This window comes from Calonectris borealis, chromosome 13, assembly GCF_964195595.1.
Source record: "Calonectris borealis chromosome 13, bCalBor7.hap1.2, whole genome shotgun sequence".
Lineage (NCBI taxonomy): Eukaryota > Metazoa > Chordata > Aves > Procellariiformes > Procellariidae > Calonectris > Calonectris borealis.
Genome location: NC_134324.1, coordinates 2,938,645 through 2,954,349, shown reverse-complemented (window position 1 = coordinate 2,954,349; position 15,705 = coordinate 2,938,645). Strand labels below are relative to the sequence as shown.

Sequence of the window (15,705 nt, the reverse complement as noted above, 5' to 3'; positions counted from 1 at the left end):
CTGCAGCACAGTATCGTTATGTGAAAAATCATCAGATATACGTATTACTGAATCAAGATTCATTATGTTCATACACATACTCATCATAAGAGGTAGTCCCTTCAGCAAAACAGATTGCCCTCTAAGTGCACAAGGAGTGGAAAGGATGGCCACAGGAGTGACTCTCTCAAGTTAGCAGGGAAGACTCAGGGACCATGCCAGAATTATCACCTCATTCGTCTTTTCCCCTGTTCACTAGACTTGTCGCTGGACCATACAAAATACAGTGGCTGTACAATATGTCACGTACCCACCTTCTAAGTATACACCTGAGCATTTGTACCAAGACTTAGATCAGTACATTCGTACTAAGTAAATTCAGTTCTGATGTTGCAGTGCAATATGAATCCACATATACACATTTAGAAGAAATTTACCACACAAAAATCAGTGCGATACAAAACATTTGCTGAAAATTAGTTTTGACAATACATACGTAAGTTATTTTCTACTTCGAACATGTTTTAAAATAAGTAAACTCAGTAACTTGACAAGCATTGCATATGCTTTCGGAGAGCTGTGAGACATAATGGGGACAATAAGGAGCTTTCAACAGGAAAGCACATGGAGCAGTCCTCCTGAAGGCCTCAATTCTATCATTAAAAAGACATTTTTGTTGTATTTTTGTAACAATTAGCTAATGATTCCCAACCCATATGCTTGTACCAGATGTCTGAACCTTCACAAGCCCAATCGTATTTATTCCTCCAGATGAACCATTTCATATTACTTAATAATAATAGTCAGATCATTATTTTAATTCTCATCACTTCAAATCCAAACACAGCAAATATGATGAATAATATGCTGCAAATTTTCCCCTTGATTAATGGGCTATCTGTGTGCAGAAAACCACTTCAATCTTGAAGATGTGATTTCCCCAATGAAGCCATTGCGGGCCAGATCTTCTTTCCTGGAGCAGTTTCCCTGCACTGTGGAACAATGATTGTGATTCTAAAGTGCAAGCACCCAAAATGAAATTTTATAACTTTCATGTGCTACAGATGCTAATGGTAATAACTGCCATTTCTCTGCATTTCACTGTGTCTCCCTCTAACTATTAAGAGTTGTTGCTCTTGAAATACTTGTTATCTGTAAAGCTTAGAACCTTTATCTGCATCGTACTTGGTTTGAACTTCTCATCTCTCTTCAGTCCTTACCAGCTCTGCTTGTCACTGTGGGCATTCTCTTTAGCAATCCAAAAATGCCCCGAACCATGCAACAGCAGAGTTTTGTGTTAAAATACTGCTATATGGGAGACACCAAAGCCTAAAAAAAGTTAGTAGTCCACAAAGTATGTAAGGTTGCCATTACTCTTTGATAGTGAATATTGCTTTGTCCCAGGTTACTTGATCTGAAAAAGAAAAGAACCTAACAAGCAGCAGGATGCTAATAATGATGCTACATTTACATAGTGCCTCTCATCTCAGAAGTCTTAAACTCTGTTGTAAAAGCTGCACAAGGACAATGTTATCCTTAACTGAAATGCCAGCTGTGGACTGAAATGTGATTGATGTTTAAAAAAGAAGTGAACCACCCAATACAAGCAGTGAGAACAGACAGTGCAATCTACCTACTGGCTTTCAATAGGAGTGGATGAGGGTACAAGTTTTAACACTGTTTTTCAAAGCATTTTGACTGCTTTCTATCACCTCAGTCTGTTGGAAACTCAGTTTAGATCACATTAGCATGTACTTTCATCAGCATAAAAATGGAAATGCCACCATGATGACTTGGTTCAATACAGATTTAGAAAAATGATCATTTTCTGAATCATAAACATTGTACTTACCTTTATATTAGTGTATGCATTTCCAATCTGATATATCTGCAAACCGGTGCTAGTGCATCTGTATATAAGCAGTACTTTTCACTTTCATTAATGATTGCAGTTGTGTAATTGCGTATGTATTTTTTATCAGAAGTCATACCTGCATTTGCCCATAACTGCACTAGAGTACTAGTGGCTTCTTTCAATGGATTTCTAGGTAGGTTTTTTCAACTCCTGTCAGTATCCTTTTAGTCTGTAAGCATTTATTGATTTTTAGAGTCAAACCAATGAGTTAAGACACAGGAGCTGGAAACAGAAATTGCACAGAGGCAAAATGGAAGATAATGAACATTGGAAACAAGCATGGCTTTAATAAATGTTGCTTCTTTGCTAGCTGCTAGTTGGTTCTATCAAGAGAACTCTTGGTAGATCACTATACATTTTAAATGAAAAAATTAGAATATACCAGTGCATGACTGTACTGTGATCTAAAGTGTCCCTCGAGAATATTTCCTAATTATCCTGCCTGATCAGTTTTATTACCTTACCCAGAACAGCCAGCCTGCAAGATATACTGACATAAAGAATGCTACACTGTAATAATGGATTTATTTTTACATAGTTGTGTCTCATTTACTAGACTGAATTGTGGACCAGGTTTACCTGTATGCAAGATTCACTCAACTTCAGTTAGCTTTAGGACACCTACTGCAGAAAACTTAATAACAAAACGTGCTCTTGTTCTGTTTTACTGTACAAATGGTATTGACAGTCATTTGGATTGAAAGCAACACAGAAGATAGTGCCTCCATAGTCTATAAATACTATTGAATTTCTAATTTTTCAGTAAAAATCTCAGATAATACCCCTTTCCTAAGATTATTACAGATAAAGAGATTGTGGGATGGATCTTAAGGGAAGACCACATGTTTTCTTCAAATACACAATTTCCAATAATTCTGAGGCATCACATGAATTTATCTCAGAGCACAATTGGTCATCTAGACATGTAAATCAAGTTTACTGAATAATCTTGCCTACAGAAAGTGGTAAGATGATCTTCAGACTGAAATAACACAAAATAAGCTTACCTTCAAGCTCCTCCGTACTTCTTGAATGTAATTTAGAAACCTTGTTTATTTTTAACTCTCCAAAGAATCACAGTTCCTGTTTCACAATGTACTTTTTGAAGAAGTCGGCCAGTATTTTAACATAAACGCTAAATGGTTCTTTTTTTCTGAGAAATCTGTATTCTCTCTCTGCACCAAACCCAAAAAATGCAAATTCTGTTATCACTTAGGGAATGCTTAGTCATGGAGCTTCATTATCATGTTTTGGGGATGGTAGCTGTGCAGTAGAGAAAGCCATCGGCTCTATAAGAATTAGTGATGGTCTGATAGATACATCATAATTCATTCTGGTGTATCTTGGACTGCTACAAAATTATAATAATTATGTTAGTATTTTAGGTAATTTATGAATTTTGTATATAATTGTGGCCTTCTCTTAATCATCTTAATGAAACTTGCTTAACAGCCTGAGGACAGTAGTCCAAGGTGTGGCCTGCATAGATAATGTTAACTCAAGCTCGCATGAATGCTTACTAGGGTTAACCATAGATGCAATTTATTTTCTTCTGCTCTTTCACCATTGTTGTTTGCTTCATTATGAGAACAAATACAGACTGTTCCAGGATGGCATTAACACGGCTTAACAGTATACTATAAGGTTTAATTTTGCTGGTGACATTGTCCTTTTATGTGACAGCTTACCAGTTTGCAAGCAGAAATTGAAATATTGTCTATCATTTCCCCTCAAAAGATGGGATATTAATGAGATTTGAAAGAATAAATTTTGTGAGAATTTGAGCAATTCAAATCAAGTATGACATTAGATGGCAAAAGAAAAAAAAAAAGCACTGGTGTGAATAATTTTGTACGCCCGGCAATCAGCAGGCCAGTCTGACATTACACAGAAGGACCAGAAAGCTTTGGTTCACATGGAATTTCTGCCTGGACGTATGACATGGAGGCTGGAGACCTATCAAAGACATTCATAGCATACTTAACTACCTGTGAAAACCAATGCCTTTGAAAAAATGCCAAGGGTTATGTGGAATAAATTCATTCCAAGTGCCAGGATTCCTCATCTATCAACATCCTTTTATTGCAAAAGTTGTTCATAAAATCAAATGGAAATATACAAAATATTTCAAGAATAAAACATGCTATTTTGACACTAGAGGACATCATAAAGGAGGCCTTATTAATTAATAACTACAGAACTACCTTTAAATACGTAACATTTATGGAACTTAACAGCAGAGAGAATATGCAAAGAACAACCCACAAGAAATAAGGGATAGGAAAGCTTTTCTTCACATTCTAAGTGATATTGATGGCTTTCGGAATGATTCAGAGATTGAATTAAAACACTTTCATTGAATGATCATTTGAGCAATTTGGTTTCTAGTTAAAGTATTTCCTCACTGCTGATATGCAAATAATGATTTCTGCTGCTACCAAAAAAGCTATTGATAATTTGTTCTGAGAATTATCAGAGAAATGAGAAATAGCTAATAAGATGCCCCAGTGTATCTTTCTTTCAGTGCATGATGGTTTCCTTAGCACATTTCCTAGTGTTTTTAAGTCCATTTTTTAAAGTCTCGAGAAGTGTTTTCCTCTATTTTCCTAAGAAAATTATAATAATTTAAACTTATCCTTTATCTGCCTCTTTATTTCCTATGTGAAAATTTCCCATCTCTCTATTTATGGTTATAATTTCTCTGTTTTATTATTTAAATTCATTATTTGTTGTATTTTTGATGGATCATTCCCTAGTTCTTTTCATTCTCCAAAATTTATTTCTGGAAATTCAGCATCTCTGAGCTACTGCACTAACTGGATCCATTTCTTTTTACATGACATTGAAGTAGTGAATATTCTAAACTTCTCTATTAGTTCTGAACTTCTCTTACATTACTCTACCTCTTCCCTCCAACTATATGATTAAAATGAAAGTTTCAAAGTGTTTTTTCTCTGCTTTGAACGTATTTTTCCTCTGTAAACCATAAAGTTGTTTTCTGTATAACTAAGGAAAATTCTCAGTGTGACTTCGCAATGACCAATTAAAATCTCTTGACAATGGGCAATTAAAATTTCTCCTTAGTGTTCTCTAATTTAGGATATTTTCATTATGAGCTCATTGTTCATGCTGAGTAATCAATAACAGAAGCCTACGTATGTCTTTCCTGGTTTTAGGAATGTGACCACTGCAGCACATTGCTATGTAGTATAAGATATGTTCCTATCCATTGCAAAGGATTTAATAAATAGATACCATTGTTGAACTACCTCCCCCATGTCTTCCTGGGAATCAATGTTCCATAGTCTGAAAGAGAAGTTAGAAGCATCCTTGATATTCACAAGCGATTTTAATGTAGAATCAATGAAACATCAATATATGCCCTCTTCCAACTGCACCTTAAAGCTACCAGAAATTGTGCTAGGGCTCTTTAGGCAGGTGGCTTTCAACTTGCTCTAATTAATGAGGCTGTCAAAATGGTAATCCGTTATTTATAAAAGAATACTTTGATGGAATTGCACACATTTGCAACATACAGAGGCACCCTCAGTTTGCCAAGCTTCAGATCAAAACTTGCTGATATTGTCACTTCGTTTCTGTTATCTGTTAATGCTTAGTATGGACATGTCTCTGTTATTTTGAAAAGGAAGTTTTGAAAAAGTAGAAATATTTGCATTTCAGGACAGACAGCATGGTACAGCAGCTGAGCTTTGTGTTATTTAGCATACCACCTGAACTCTGTACTACAGGACAGTAAAAACTCTCACACAGGACTGGACACTGATCGGAGAATACTGGGCAGAGGGGAGAAAAGGAATTTATCATCCCCATGTTGTTTCTTCCATTCGTTTCGCCCATTGCTCTCCCTTCATTGCCTTCTGGATTTTCAATGCAGTTCACTTCCAAATCACTGCAACCCTCTACTCTCTGAGATATATAAGGCCAGAGCTAGAATTTTTTAATGTGAAATGAACGAATTGCTTCACAATCTGATTATGAAAAAGGCCAGAAACATACTGCTAGAGAATAATACGAATAAACAAGAGGAGAGAGACGAAAAGAGAACAGGGGAAGCTGGTGAAAAGAGAGCGCTATAACATGTTCTTCATTCAAGTGATAATTGCTATGTCTGAGTTGTCAGGCTGATGACATTACTGTCTGTCTTAACTCAAACAGAGGTAGTTTTCCATGTAAACTAAAAAGCAGATGTGTCAAATTAATCCTTTCTATAGTTGTAGTAGTTTCAATACAGTTATAGAAGACACAATTTCTGCATTAAGAACTCCTGGAATCCATAGAATTTTTCTAGGCTCTGTATGATGTTTAGGATGAAAAAGGTGGACGTGTTTGTAGGGAATAAAGCTGAACGTATTTTGTAAAATTATTGTCTGTTACATTTTTATTTTAAACATATCACCCACGTTAAAACTAAAATGCACCACAGTCTTTTTATAACTCATTTTTACTGGAAAACAGTTGGTGGAGAATTTGAGTAGGAAAAACCAAACATTGCATTGGCCTTGAATTCTTCTGAGTGCACCGCTATAGAGGGTCAACAAGGATACTTGTTAGGAGCTGTTTGAGTATTAGCTAATCAGAAATAATATCATTTTGATTCATCACTAGAGATCTTCACAAATACACCCTTACAATTTTTTCCTCTTAATGACAACTCACTAAGCTCCATCTTTCCAACTCATCTGTCATCACTATAACGGCATCAGGGAATGGGGGAAAGTTTCGTGTTTAGTAAAAAACCTAAACTACAAAAGTCATTTAGAAGATATCTACAAAATTTTTCTGGGGGATGTATATTATCGCTCAGCAATATTCTATACTATTGTAGTTTATTAAGTACAGTGCTGCATTTAATATCAACAGCGTCACTAATTTCACCATCAGAACTACAACCTCCATTTCTGTCAGCATGGCAGGACAGCTGTTCTCGGAAAGAATGGCATTAAAAGGATGAGTTCATTCCTTTTTAGCTTTTAAGCCTTTGTAGGTGTTAAAACAATTTTGCAAAACACCTCAGGACAAACTGTAACATACTTTTTACTTTCCTGGCATATGCGAGCGTTGTAATATTTATTGTGCCTCATGCATTTTTTCCTTCATTACAAACAGAAATGCAAGCCATTACACCTGTCAGAAAGAGATGTACGGAAATTTCATTAGGTAGAAATATTTCTTTACTCAAGCACATGAAGCGTCCATCTGACCCATAGTGTACATTTAGGACAGACCCAGAAAGAATGCATCTGCCTTCCCACTGGTTTTGAGACGTAGGAACTGGAACAGAACTTTGCCTGACACTCCACCATCTAGACAGTGTTTTTCTGGCATGCACTAAAATGCTATTCATAATGTATTTTTTTGCAAAATGTAATGTTTCTAAAACTACCTTCCAAATTAGGTAGCCAGAAATACTGTAATACTGAGATCTTCTGCTATTTTTCTAAGAAATATATATTTTATAAACTTGTAAAAGTAACTCTGAGATGTTACACACAGAGTTCTCAATGTTATGGTACATGTGTTGGTGTCATTCCTGCCAAAGCAAGGAAAAAATTAGAATCAGGAATTAGGAGGGCAAGGAAGTGTTGTCAGGATTATGTCTGGGAAGAAACCGTGAAAGTGTATTATTGCTCAGCAGGATCCAGTATCTTTGCAGATGAGTGACACATACAGTGCCTCATTTAATGTGATCTGAAAGTGTCATCCACAGGATCCAATTTATTCTGGATTTTGCTTCCTAATATAATACATTGTGAAATGATGGAGATCTGGAGAAGGTTGATCTCTTCTGAATTTGCACTGTGTTCTCCCCATAGGGGTCAGAATTTGAAGAAAGTTGGGGATTTTGCATAAGGTGTCTTAAGAACATATGGTAAGGTTACAAGATACATGACAATTGTGTCTGGCTGCCTATATTAAGGTTCAAGACAATAAAATATATTTCTTTACATAATGACCTGGAAGATTAGTTACGCTTGATAAATGTGACTTGAGAGACATTCATTCAGCTCAGACTTTTCTCTGCAAGCAGAATTACGTTTATTTAAAAGGTCTGAATGTATCTGTGTTATAGATAGGGAAATTTTAGAACATATCCCTAAATCTCCAGATAATGAATATAGACCATTAAATTGCTAAATGTTGCTGCAATCTTTTATGAAGATAGTGCTAATCCAGTGGGTTCTTGGAAGATATATAGACCAGTTTTTAATTGGTCTTCAAAAAGGTCCTAGTAAAAATGAGGTCATAGCGATAGGGATGCAGAAATACCTTGGGCAAATAATTTCCATAGAATATTACACCTAGACTTGATACATGGAGGTCTTTGTACAATACTCTGCTCAGCCTGTAGGTCAGCTTGCCAAGACACTAAATATGGCTGTGTCATTACTGGGAAGGCAGAAAATGGAGTAATGGACTCAGCAAAATGTTTTGTTGTCTGTCCAGGCTGCCAATGGTGCACGGTTGAATTAAAAATGATGATAGTTAAACCCTTGAGGTTATTGGATCTTAGTTATCCTGCCAGTCTTCTGAGCTCTGTATATCTTAACCTCTTAGGTTGAAAGGAACAGGGCTTTTGTAAAGTGTTAGTAAAAGTGGAATGGGTATATATTTGCTTCTGATGCCGAAACTCGGATGAATACCATGTCTTTTGCTCTCAGGAGGCTATGCCGTTAGCTTCTTATAAAATACAACATTAAGATTTTTGAACTTTAGACATTTGGAACAGAGTACTGATTTGATCTCGAATACTTTGTCTCTGACTTGGTTTTGCTATGCTAGGCTTTTACTAAAGTTAAATATTTTTCCTGCTATGTCTAAACATTATACATATACCTTTATTACTTACAATTTATAGTCAATATTGACTGCATCTGCTTTCATTTTCCATGTGTACCATAGGTGATAACAAAAACATGACATGCTTGCCAGGTCTTTTGGCTAGTGACTTTTATAAATACTAATTATTAGTGATACGCAAATATTTTAGAAGAAAATGAGAATTAAAAAGAATTTAAAGAAAATCAAGACAATGGAAGATAAATTAAAAAATTAAAGAGAAAGTAAAAAGATAAAGGAAAGAGAATAAAGAAAAATCCAATGTATCCTCATATCATATTTACTCGTCATGAGAGAGCAACTCAGCTGTGCAAGACTTCCTTTCCAAGAGACAGTCAGCTGAGATCCTGAACTTTTAGATTACAGTTTATGTATGATTTTTTCATATTCTCTCCTAACCAAGCTGTGGTCGCCCCCCTAATCCAAGTCTCCCCATTGACATTAGTTCTCAGAATGTTTGAAATGCAGATTCATCCCACGCGTCTACCTATATCTGCAGCTAGGCTAGCCTTCTCACACAGGTATTCTGGAAAATACAACCATTAAATACCCAGAGGGAAGCTAGAGCTATAATCCCTTGGGGACTGTTTCACATGTTTCAAAGATGAGGGTCATGTGCAAGAAACATCCCAAGATCTTGTCCGAACTGGCAAAAGCCTTGAGAAGACCTTAGGCCATTCTGCTGTGGACAGGCTGGGTACATAAACCGTTCCAGAGGGATGTTTGTCTGAGCTCTTCTTAGTTGTGTTCAAACCCTCCTACAAAGGAAATGGCCAAACCTGCCCAGACAGCTCATTCCAACACTTCACTGTACCTAATACTGGGAACCTGCTTCTTGAAATCTGATCTTAACCACTTATATTGCAAAGTAGTCAACTTTGAGGTGTGCTCCTCTGACCCTTTTAAAGCAATCAGTTTACAACATTCAACAGAGTAATTGTTGCCAAAATTTGTTACTAAAAAGTATTACAGTCTGAAAATTGTAAGAGGAATTAGAGGGCAATTGCAGACAATTCTGATTCAGTGACTTCCTAGCTAGAACTGGAAACATGGTACTAGTGGAACACAGTAATCCAAAGGGGAGCCACGACAGTAAGTTGTTTTGTTTCAGTTTTGAAATTGGTGAGAGTAGAAGGAAAATGATGAAACCTTTACTTTAGAACTGCCTGAAAATTCATCGTTAATTCTGAGGGCATCTCTGTTTGTGGCTCTCAGTTCTCTTCCAAACCTATTTGTCTTCAGAAAGAACCAAAAAGATGTTATAAAACCTACATTTTTCTAAATAAGATATGACCTGAGTTACCTACTCAAGTTTCAAACTGTATCTTGTGAAGTCAAGTTCTTGCATTATGGGATTCTAAGGTCATGAAGGGGGATCAAGAAAGCTAAGTATCACCCAGCTCAGTACCTATAAGGCTGCTTTTGCAGTAGATCATAATATTTAGCTGTGTCTCCAGTATGCTCTAAGATTTTATATATTACGTTCTGTATATAGAGGAGACTCCCTGGCTATGACATATTGCTACAGAACAGGTAGTGATCTAATGAAAAAGACTGAGAAGGGGTTTGCCGGAGCCCTGCGTGATGTGAATGCTAACAAGTCCACCCACGTCATCAGCTTCCCTGCTCTCAGCTCCCCCCTCGCTCCCTTCCTTTCTCTTTTATGAGCCAGCTTGAAATCAGGGAATTACATGCTAAGGAAAACCCTTGAGCTAAACATATAATTATTCTGCACAGGATCAGTGCAGCACAGTTAATCAGTTTACCAACTGAATTAATTTTTATTTTTTCATGTCTGCATCTCCTGTTGAGAGTGGGGAAATTCTAGATTTAAAGGGGAAAAAAATGGGTTGCAGTTGTGAAATGAGTCTCTGAAACTGAGCATTCATTATGAGAGAAACCTCCACTATAGGCTGTTTTGGCAGACAAACCTTACTGTCGGTCCCCAAGACTTTGAATAACTGACTCCATGTGGAGTTATTACTTCCAGGTACTTAAGAAATAACTGGTTTCCTATTTTAATTTTCAGCTGTTTAATAACATTCCATTCTCTGAAAGTCACCGCTGTATTTCATTGCATTGTATTTAATTTCATTTCATTGGATTGTTTTGAAAAGTTAGTATTTATTTGGACAGAGGTGTCACTTCTCTGTAAATGTGTTCACATTTTAAATGACCTACTTGTGAACTGCTTCACTTAGGAAGTACAGAATCTTAAATGCTGTTATTTGTAGAAGTACAGAGAATACCTTTTAGATTCTACTTACAATGAAAACACAAAATATTGTGCTTTTATTAATTCTAAGTGCAAATAGGAGTCAGGAGTAAGACATCATACCTCCCCTCTGCCTCCTCAAAACCCCCAAATTCTGTACAGGATTACCTTCCATAGTGCCTGCGTACATATTAAAATAGATGGCCTTTGGTTTAGGGGTGCTCACTCTGACGATGTGTTTGCAACTGCAAAGTGTCACCGAGTTTCACAGTAAGTACAGGCTCCTGGGCCAAAAAGCATTCAAAGTCTCCAGGTAGAAGCATTACAGATGTAAATACTGAAGTGTAGTTTGTCATTCACTCATGTTAGTATGTTAAAATTAATCGAAGGAAAAACTGACCAAGTTTGAAAACTACTCTGATTCTTAATGTTCTTGCAAGCTTTATGGGTAATATTTGTTTTCCAACAGTGCCACAATGGAATTCGAACAAAGGGCAAAGTTCTTTCTCTTAAAGTACCTTTTGGATCCATAGTACATATCCCCAGGAAAACATTTAAGTTATGTAAGAAATGGGTACATATTAGGAGAAATAATTTTCTGAAATGAAAACCATTTAGAGAAATATAAAATTTTGGAAAATTTGGAAAAAAAAGAAACAGTGACTGAAAACTGTTGTTAAAAATATCTGCACAATTAATGTTTTCTGCTCCTTTGAAAACTTTCTTTTTAACCACAGTGCCTTCTGCTGTGTATTTGCTAAACTTTACAAAATATTTTTGTATAAAGACAATTTCTTTAACACAAAGGTATCTAGAGTCTTAACTTCTAGATCCTCTGTAAGCCTCAGGAATCAATCTCTGAAGACTTGCATGGCTTTTTCAGGTTGTCCACACCATCAGATGCAGTTCCCAAGTTGAATCCCAGTTGAACGTGTTCCCGAGAAAGGAACTGTGGATAAATACAAGATGCCAACTTGTCATAATAATGTTCCTTAAAGCCTACCAATTCTTACTTTTTTTTGGCAAGTAATATTTCCTTAAGGAAAAGAACAGAAGGGTGTCTCCTCTTGGTTGGGGCTCAGGCTATAGCTGCCTCTGATAATAGCACACTGTAACCAGGACGCATTCTGGGTAGCCAGGTCTCAAACTATCAACATTATTTTTGTGGCTTTCTTCCATCGTCTCTTCAATTATTTGATGTTGCTGGTACTTACTGCTAGTTAATTTTAAAACATGTACTTTGCTAATGGTTTTTAAAAGTAAGTTACGATAGCTTAAATAATTATGATAAATTCAAGTTAAAAAGACATATTACTATAATTTCCCTATGAAATATGTTATAATTTACAACCTTTACAAATAAAGCTAATTGACTACATGTTCTTAAGCCAAAAAAAGATGTATCACACTTGCAATGTTTGTTACATTGTTTATTAACATGTTGCTTTCTATAGCAAAGATAATATTCCACATTCATAGCATGGTAATTTTTCTAAAATGTCTTTACTATATCTTTTAATGCTGTCAAAGTGGCCTTTCAGTATAGAAGACATACGTAAAAGCTACCTTCTCACTTGAATATTACTACTCATGCAGACCTTCTACCTCTCTAATACATTATATAGTATTTAGCAGAATGACTACAGCTAATGGAGCTGACCTACAGAATATATGTAAATTACAGGTGAACAGTGGCCACAATTGGGCAATTTTTGTAACGTAAGGGATTTACAAGTAGTTTTAAACTAATTCTGCTATGCTCCCATTTGTGTGTGTTAGGTCTTTTCTTTGGCTACAGTTGAAGTATGCATTTATAAAAGTAAACACCAGGATAAAAAAATGGGCTTTTAATATTAGCATGGTAAAAATGGACAAATGTGCAACTTTACTGTTTGTGGATCTGTAGCACTCATGTCACCAAGGAAAATACTTCAATGTTCATTGCATTATCCTTATTTATGCTTAAGCCCAGAGGCACACAACTGACAATACTGTCTACTCCAGACGTCCCTACGGATGCAGTATGCAGTCTTTGAATAGAAATTTAACTGTCAGGCAACTCCATACATTTAAAACCCTTTTATTTGTATGACCTTCTTGCTTCTCATGGTATGCACTACACATGTTATGGATTAATGTTGCCCAAGATGTAGTTAGTTTACATCAAAAAGAATAAAAAAGTAGCAGGAAGTATTTTTAAATTTAGCAACAAGTATTATGCACACATTGACATTTAATTTACATTATAATTCAAGTAATGAGTTAAAATAGCATAATGATCTGACCACTATTTAAATCTCTTACGTCCTGAAAATAAAGGTGTGGATCAGAAAACTCTCCTCTGCATGTACATTAGGAATTGATTTCAAGTAATGACATTTGAGTATGGGAATCAATCCTATACCTAACGGTTTCAGGATCCATCCCAATGACCTGCTTAAGACCTCCTAATTAACCTGAGTTCACAAACACCTGAGAAACAAACTACATACATTCCCTTAGATACCATTAGCTTCACAATACTGTGTGCCCATAAAAGAATAGTTTGCTCATAACTGTAATGTGTCTGATGAGCTCCTAAACAGCTAAGTATGGAGATGTATCTCAGCAAAATGAAATCAAAACCATTCCCTTATTAATGATAATACTTAGAAAGCTTTAAGGATATTACAGTGGGCGTCCAATTCAACCCTCCAATAAGTTCGGTAATGATGTTACAGTAACGTACAAACAAAATTTGCACCTCTTCTCCTTATATAATGGAGATCCCTTGTAGCAGAAATTATTTGTCTCTAAGACAGACAGCTCATCAGAAGCAATGTATAACAACACTAATGCATCCTACTGTGGAAATACATTTTTCCCCACTCTGGAGAAATTTAAAACACTTATCATCACAAACAATTCTTCACCCTCCCATCCAACCCAATCTGTTTGCAGCACAGCCGAGCATTGTAAGGCAAAACATGTCACAGCTTATGGCTGTGTTGTGAAACTGCGAATGTGCATGGAAATCATCATTCCTGTCAAGTTATCGGGAAGAGTTTCCCCAGCGAAGCCGTGCTCAGCCCTGCGCGTTCCCCCTGCGCGCCCCACGCACGGCACGGGCTGCACTGTCCACGGTACCAGCGGTGGAGGGGGACGCGGGTGCATTAGACACAACAGCGGCACGAGCAAGAGCAGCTGGGAAGCCTGAACAAATCAGGACATGTCACTAAAGCAGCAGAATTCCTCAGTCCAGTCACCGGCACCTTATGCTCCTTGTGGTACCCTAAACTACACACAAGTGCTGCACAGCCACTGCATCAGATCACCTGATATGAGCAAAACAGACCTAATCAGGGCAAATTTAAAGCAACCAAACATAATAACGTTACGCTGTGCAATGCATAATGGAGCCGTGAGACACAAACACTTTATGTCTGCATTTAGCAACAAATGCATTTGATCGCTACTCTGTTCTCAGCAGAAATTCCAACAACATGCTGCACAGCTTAAACAGCCTCTCTCCTCAGTCGTGTCTTTAAAAACTCCTGTGCAAAGCAGCATACAGATTGTTAAAACTGAATAAACTCTTCCCAAAACAAAGAATACAAAAGCAGATATGTAAATTGCAAGGATCCAAAGTACAGACAATACATGGCAATAAATGATCGTACCTTTCATCCAATCCACTACCTGCTTGGGCGTCCACTTGCTAATAGGTTCCATAACGAGAGCCATCATCAGATCACTTTATCATTCACACCAAAATCAGAAAAAGGAGAGAAAAAATGTATCAGAGCATGGCTGGGCTAAGAGAGCTGTAGGATTTTACAGTGCAGTCCAAAGAGAAGATGATGCTTTGTCCCTCCAGGTTTCTCCTGCACTGATTCAGTAATGTATAAAATTACACTGCTTGATCAGCTCTGGCACCTCCCCCACTGCACACAGCCTGCAACACACTGGAGCACAGAGCCAGGAAATGGTGCAGTACGTATAGACTTACTTACAAAAGCCTCTACCCAGTGATCTACTTATTAGACTGGCACAAATATAAAATTATATTACACAGAGCGCGATTCAAGCTGGAGCTATTCCAGACACTGAGTTTTAAGGAGCTTTATTCCACCAAGCTCTGGGATCTTCATCGGGGAAAATATCACTACTGTAACTTGATAGCAGATTGTCTTGGCTTCATTGTGAATGTGCTGACTGTCACTCAGTTTAAAGAGAGGATAGAAATATCAGAGTATCACTTGGCATCTGGCAAAATGCTGAGCATCTCCATCTTTACAATACAAAATGTTGCTGGAGTCTTACGCTATATAATCATGTAATTCAGAATGTCAAACACAGTATAAAAAGTCTCACACAAGAAAAAACTATGGGAAGAAAACTCTTTTTTCTGGCCACATGCAGGGCCAATATATTTCCTCCTATGAGCTTCTTATTTTATATGAAAGAATGACAGCATCAAAGACTCAATTTTTACTACTACAGCACTTCAATATAGACAAGCATAGCAAGTATTTTAATTCAAAGCACTGGGACCATTAGTCAATCTCTCCCTTCTGTTAGGGAGAAAAAAAATGTTTTAAATATTCCTAATACTGAAGTTTACTACCCTTCCATAAGATGAAGGTGAAACATTTTAACGAGATGTGCCGAACAGCGCTTTTTGGACCCTTTTGTCACTCTTTGCACCTCATGCAGCACAGGTTCTGCATCATGTGGTTGAAGAGGTGTGTGTTTTCTG

The 15,705-nt window shown here is 36.8% G+C and overlaps 1 protein-coding gene across 1 annotated transcript in view; it reads right to left on the bottom strand.

Annotated features, from left to right (window-relative positions):
- The window catches only part of LOC142087598 (connector enhancer of kinase suppressor of ras 2-like), a 219,509-nt gene extending 204,816 nt beyond the window's left edge, over nucleotides 1-14,693 (bottom strand). Inside the window, exon 1 of the mRNA XM_075161953.1 lies at nucleotides 14,627-14,693. Coding sequence (XP_075018054.1) covers nucleotides 14,627-14,693 — 67 coding nt within the window. The remainder of the gene's footprint in view (nucleotides 1-14,626) is intronic.
- Between the last annotated feature and the right edge of the window lie 1,012 nt (nucleotides 14,694-15,705).